The sequence below is a fragment of the Bombus pyrosoma genome, linkage group LG11 (genome assembly GCF_014825855.1).
Source record: "Bombus pyrosoma isolate SC7728 linkage group LG11, ASM1482585v1, whole genome shotgun sequence".
NCBI lineage: Eukaryota > Metazoa > Arthropoda > Insecta > Hymenoptera > Apidae > Bombus > Bombus pyrosoma.
This window is the reverse complement of record NC_057780.1, coordinates 13,927,148-13,933,944: the sequence shown is the minus strand read 5'-3', so window position 1 is coordinate 13,933,944 and position 6,797 is coordinate 13,927,148. Positions and strand designations below refer to the sequence as shown.

Genomic DNA, 6,797 nt, shown 5'->3' with positions numbered 1-6,797 from the left:
TTAATTTGTGGAATTAAAAAACTTTTATTTTTTTTTTTTTTTTGTCATAAATACAAAAATTTATTTATAGAATATTCTATTAGATATGAAACTTGAGAGAAATATTTAATATAAAAATATGTTTTTCTGTACATTATATTGAAACAGATTTTGAAATATAAATTATACTTTACAAACGCTTTCCGGAAACATTCGTTTTATTAAAAATAAGATATGATATAATTTTCGATATCCATATTATTTAGAAATTAAATACGTGAAGCTCTTCGTTAACTTCTAATTAATATGACACTGCAGAATTGTTCTATTCGTTGTCCTAAATTAATTGATATTGATACAATGGTCTCCTGTCTTTTTTTTCCAAAATTCTTTGTCATGTGATGATACATTTTCATGTTATGGAGTTACCTACCGTTTAAAGCGAGAGCAACTAGTAATGATGTTGATAATTTGAATATGATACATATTTAATTTATTGCTGATACAAGACAATTTACCAACAATTGTATATAATACTTCTGAATTTATCGGCCGAAGGGAAAAGTGCGTCTTATTGATAGAGTGTAGATATTTCAGACTTCGTTTGTGATCAGTCAATTTCAGAAAAATGGTACGTAAATTAGTGCCACTGGTTAAGAACAGAATAGGAGTGACATATAATGCTTTTTCGTGTCCAACATTTTAGGGGTTACCTGACTCTCTTACCGTTTTTATGTCAAATGCGACATTACCGATTTAGTGGTTTGAATTAAAACTAAAGTCTTGTATGGTACGCATCCCACGACATTTTTACGATATCACACGGCGTCCCATAACAAGTTATCAGTTCATAGCTTAATTGTTATAAATTTATTAATTTTAACATAGATGTTATGAATTGATTGTTTAAACTTTATAAATTAATGACTTAAGTGCTTTAAATTATTAGCATGAATATTATAAATTAATAATTAAATAGTTAAGTTGTATTGTACAGTCAATACATTGACTAATTTTGTTAATGATGATACCTGTTTGGTCGGTAAGTACTATAGAAGCTAGTTTACCGCATATTGGTAAATACCTATTGTATCTAACGGTAACTTAATGGTGACATTTGCATAATACATTTGTACTCATAAATTAAACACATCAATTACATTTATTTCATATTTTACAATTTAACGATATTTTAAATAAATTGAATTAAAAAAAATTATTTTACATTCGTTTTTTATGCTTTATCGAGCTCAGTCGATAAGTACCATAAGACGTAAGTGACTTGTTCTTAGTACTTGGTCAAGAGATGTATCTACAATAATACATACTTAGTTTCCTAATTGTGAAGTTTGTTAAGAGTGAACACATTAGGGGTTAATAAAAGTACAAAATAAATGTTTTTAAAAATATTGTACATATATTTTCCGTGTCCTCTTTACGCTGATTACATATTTGACACAAAATTTGACAGCGTTTCTCGAATCAGGAACAGCATCATAACCACCCCTTACCGGCCGAATTAACAAGATAAAGGAATAACATTTCCACAATTGCTAGAGGAATGTTTCTATACATTCTCATAACGATAACCTGAGAAATATGTTTTTCGAGTTTTGAAACAAGTGTGTTATATCCTTTTGTAGAAAGAAAGACCAATCGGAACTGTGCGTTCCTTGTAATTGTCTACATTACTACATTATCTTCGACATCTCTTCTTTGCCATCAATGAACACAAATCCGGTAAGATAAATCGGAAGAGATCTAGATCGTTTATTGCAAGGTGGTAATGACTATTTTGACAGCGGCTCGCGCTTCGACCATCATAAACTGTTCTGAACGATGCCTCTTCCAGCCCCATTGTCGACGACACCAATTGGAATCAATATTTACACTCAAGCCCGTGTAAGCCATGGATTACCAGAGGCTCAACCGATCCTTCCAACCCTTTCTCGATTGAGTCAGCACAGTCAGCGACCGTTCACTGAGAAATTTTGCTTGAAAAGGGTCCCGTACACGCTCTCGTTGTTAAACAGTCTTTTTCGAAGCAATTCAAAACTGTGTGCCTTCGGTTGAGGCCAGTTTGAGCGATATATCAAGTAGTCTTTTTCAAAAGTACTCAAAACGATCAAAGGCCACTCCTATGCTTTTGAACGATTTTTCACGCCTTTGAAAAGGGGTCCTCAATCCAGGAGTTAGGTTAGGTCCTCTCATGGTTGGGTATTTATACGGGGCGAGCATGGAACAATATGAAATTTCGTCGATCGTTATTGTAGCGTGTTCAACTGGATGACGATCGCGATGCATCGGTGCACACGCGTGAAAGCTGCCCTATTCGAGCCGTGGATAATTCGGAATTGGATTATCGCGGCCGATCTGGGAATCCACGGTCGTTCTTTAATCAAATAGATATAAGATAGGGAGAATGACGCTGGTTTGTTCCTTTCGAGTGGGAAGATGGGAACAGAGATTTTTGGAATTTATATTTGAAGCTGTCTCGTATTGAAATTTTAGCTGATATTTTTAATTGGCTACTAATACTTTATAATCGAAAATACTTTATAATTGCTTCAATAGTTTATTACATAATAACAGATAAAAATCTAGATACAGTTACAAACAAATATTACATATTTTTAGCAATCACGCGCAGATAATGGATCAGTAATTTCTTCTAAAAACTATATAAATCGTTTCTCACAAAACTTACTTTCTAACAAAATTTCCCGCGCTAAAACTTAAACGAAATATTCCTCGTCGCTGTAAACGCATCGAAAGTCACAAAGAATTTCTTTCTCAAGATGCAAATACAATTTGTACAAATACATAACCACTATACCTCATTGCCAAACCTCTAAAAACACTCTTAAAAAATAGAGTAGAAAATAAAGAAGCTTAAGAAAAGTTCTCATCTACCTTTGATCATATCAACCTCCACGCTATTACCATTCATCTGCATCGGCACATCCACGTTAATCGGCGCGCCAGTAAACCCTATTCTCGCTTTCGGCGCAAGTCCGGTGAACTCCGGAAGATTCTCCATTTCGTACATCTGCATGTGTTGAGCGAAAGAATCTGCGTGAAGTCGCGTCGCCATTATTCCGAATCCTTTCGAAATCAGAGATAAAACGTAACGATTATTTTTATAATGTTTACGAGAGTAAACATCATCGAGTAAATGTTAATTTTCGTTTAAATGAAAAATGGCGGTCTAAGGTGACAGAATATCGATTAAGCTACCGTAAAAATGATAAATAGATAGAAATGAAAATGAAATACTTTGTATTTCTTTCGAGTGAAGTGTTTCGTTCTCTACGGTGTAAGTGTGATGTTCGCATTACGGTGATTTTCAATCGTTAATAGCTAATTTGGATTATAATAATTGCGATACTTGCCTTCAACGAGAGCTAAGAAGATGCCACCAACGGTAGCGCTGCCTATCATCGATACAAATCCGGTTCTGGCGGCTAAAACGCCTCCAGTCAGCGCTCCGCTCAATATGGAATTCCACGGGTCTTCTTTACGACGACAGCGGATCAAGGTGCACTCGATAGCAGAGAAAAGGCCGCCCCAGACAGCAAAGTTGCCGGAGATTTGAGGAACACGGTTTTTTACTGTCGTTAGGCCGCCGTGGAGGCGTCGTTGGAATCCCGATGGTGCGTTTCGGAAACCGATGGCGCTCTGCTTGAAAAGAAAAATGATTAGCTCTCAGCTGGTATACTGCATGTTCTACGTAACTAGGACAAAACTATAGTTTTAGAAGACGGGATAGAATATCATTGGACAAAATTAAATGAACAAAAGTAACACATATATCCATTCTAGAAGCGACCGCGCTTTAAAGATTTTAAGGTTGCAGTTATTCTTTTAGATAGATTTATACAAAGTTTTGTATAGACTAATCGATGCGTGTTTTAATTCTTTAACGAAAATAATAGGATACTTGTATCTAGAAGCGTGTAGTTTATATTTTTAGAATTTCATCAAATTGAGCGAAAGACAAGGAAAATATAAACAGGAAAGCATTGCGTTACCCCTTCTCCTCTTTCGTGTTTGCAGTATTTTATAATTCCTCTTTTACCTTTTTTTTCTTTTCTTTTCCACTGTTCTTATATACATTTTCATTCATTTTTATATTACATTTTCAAACTGGTTTTAAATTCTGCTAATAATCATGCCAGATATGACTCATAATACTGTTAATGAAATTTCAGGATATATTATATACCACATGCATAATATACACATACAAGAATCCTGTGGTAAGTGTTCAAAAGTCAGTGAGCCACTGTATGTGTATAAATGACTTACTTGAAAAAGTGTGCCACAAATGGCGCCCATGGTGAAGGCACCTCCGCAATCGTCCACTATTCTCCAGGGACACGGTTCACGATTATATTCCATGTTGTCAATTACTTACAAGTTGTCTTTGAGACAATAATGGTAAGCATAACCGATCAGTACTATTCTCAACAATATTTCTTCATAAATTTATCGCTTATGGTTTTACCCTGATTACGTCTGTAACGCTACGTATTATAAACCAAAATCTATTCACAAGTCTTCTTATAATGGTTCTAAAAAGAGTATTAATATAATTGTAAAATATTTTTACAAGATTATCATGAAGTTAGCCTACCGCACCCTACTATCGTAAATCACTTGAAACTATTAATGAATGTTATCGATTTCTACTGGCTATTAATTTGCATATATACATATATACATATATATATATAATATTAATATAATAATAATAATAATATTATTATATTAATATATATAATTATAATAATATTATAATATTAATATATATTAATAATAATATTATTATTGTAATATTAATATATAATATTATAATAATATTATTATAATTATAATATTATATATTAATATTATATACAGAGTTGAAGATACATAGGCAGCATCAGGTCCTATATTTCATTTTCATAAAATCTTTCTTTGTTATATGAAAGTTCTACCAAACAATATGAAATTTAATATATTTGGACCTAATTAATTAGTACGTAAATGTTACAATAAATACAACAACGTGTCGACACCTTTTGTAGTCATCGCAAACCTTCCTATGATAAGCAGATTGCGAATGTTCGTGCTAAGCAGAAATTTGTTTTATCCATTAAACGTTATAACAAGCGTTACCTATACTTTGAACGTTTTATATAGTTTTGCATATTCTATGCATTCCTGCAACATTAAGTATAAATACGTAAAAATCCGTGGTCTGATAACAAGTGCCCGAATACTTTTATGAGCCACTGTACATAATATTTTCACGTAACACTTGTTCGGTAGAACTTGGCTTACTCAACGAAGGGGTTAAGTCTGGTAAAAGCTCAGCAGGGAACAAATAGTACGTGAGCATCCTAAGTGAATAATAAACATCTCAGTGGGGCTAGGCACTCAGGGTTGCGCGTTTAAGGTGGCCATATTGGTCTCCTAGCCTCCGGCCTTGGTTCTTATTTATCCGACTAGCGTTCATCGTGGCGACCCTTTTCGTACAAATGATTATTCGGCTATTATACGATGATTACCCAATGGTACGTGGGTGTAACACGAGAAATAAGTGTGCAGTTTCATGTCGCCATGGGGTCCAATGACAGACTGAATAAATCCATCGAGTGTTACCGCGTATTTAACGCCGCGAAACACATGTTCGTACATCTGTACGTATAAGTATTCTTTTCGGTGTCGCTTCCCTCCAGTTGCTTTCGTAAATAATTATTCTTGATTCGTAATATTGTCCTTAACTTATTAACGTAATTTGACTCGACTTTCATTTTCAACGATAAAACGAGGTATGTATGAGCTGTAGTTAATATTGACCAACAATTAATTTGTTTTAATTTCGGTAAAGACCGAAGAAGATCATTTAAAGTTACCTGAAGATATGTGAAAAAAGCATAGTACATATACATATAGTACATATGCAAAACTTATCTATTTGAAACACCCAATTAATTTAATCATTTCACAATTCAAAATTTCACTACAATTTCAAGTAGATATATAGAATAAGGATTGTCCGAAGAAGGAAAGCGCAGTACATGTGCGCGTGCATGGCCAGGCTTTCCGCTACTCTTTTTCAAATTGAATCTCACGAGCCGACGTGGTTTATGGCATGCAAATTGGGTTCGACCTCCTCTGCTACCCTTTCTGCCAAATCCTAATCCAATCCGCTTCTACGTAAAGTCTACTTACCCTACACTTTTGTACGAAACACCAACATGAAGAGCATAAGCACCTTACCACCAACCTTCATATGACAACTGTTTCCATGAATTTTTCGTATTTTAACGTCATTTGTACCGCTGCTCTTCAATCATAACTGTGTATCGGAATGCTCGCATAGAAATTCATTTTCGAATTACTTCTATGTAATAAGATAAATTTATACAAATATTTCAATTCACTTTCCTTCGTTTATTTTTCTTTTTCTTATCTTTTGCGAGAAAAACGTAAATATTACACGTAAATATTATCCGATCGTTATACATACAAGTACTATCTACCGTTCTTTTTATAAAAAATCCCAATTCAATTTCAATACTTTTCGTACAAAAGTATACAAATTCTTATGCGCAAACGAATATAAGAATATTCCAATTCACAACAGAAATGAAAAATCACGAAGCAACCAACGAAATCCGAAAAAGGATGAAACTAACAATAAGAATCTATAAAGGATAACGAACAAAGGAATCTATATGACAATAAGGAATAATAATTTGCAGTAGACATCGGGATATCAAGATCGAGAGACATCGATATTATCGGACAGCTGTCGCGTGGCGTGGTGG

The 6,797-nt window shown here is 33.9% G+C and overlaps 1 protein-coding gene across 1 annotated transcript; it reads right to left on the bottom strand.

The window, feature by feature from the left end:
• Positions 1 to 2,884: 2,884 nt before the first annotated feature.
• LOC122572391 (mitochondrial import inner membrane translocase subunit Tim17-A-like) lies at positions 2,885 to 4,380 on the bottom strand. Its single transcript, XM_043737310.1, has 3 exons — positions 4,288 to 4,380; positions 3,372 to 3,657; positions 2,885 to 3,084 (listed from the first exon to the last, which is right to left on the bottom strand). The coding sequence occupies exons 1-3, from the start codon at positions 4,378 to 4,380 to the stop codon at positions 2,885 to 2,887; spliced, it is 579 nt and encodes a 192-aa protein (XP_043593245.1).
• Between the last annotated feature and the right edge of the window lie 2,417 nt (positions 4,381 to 6,797).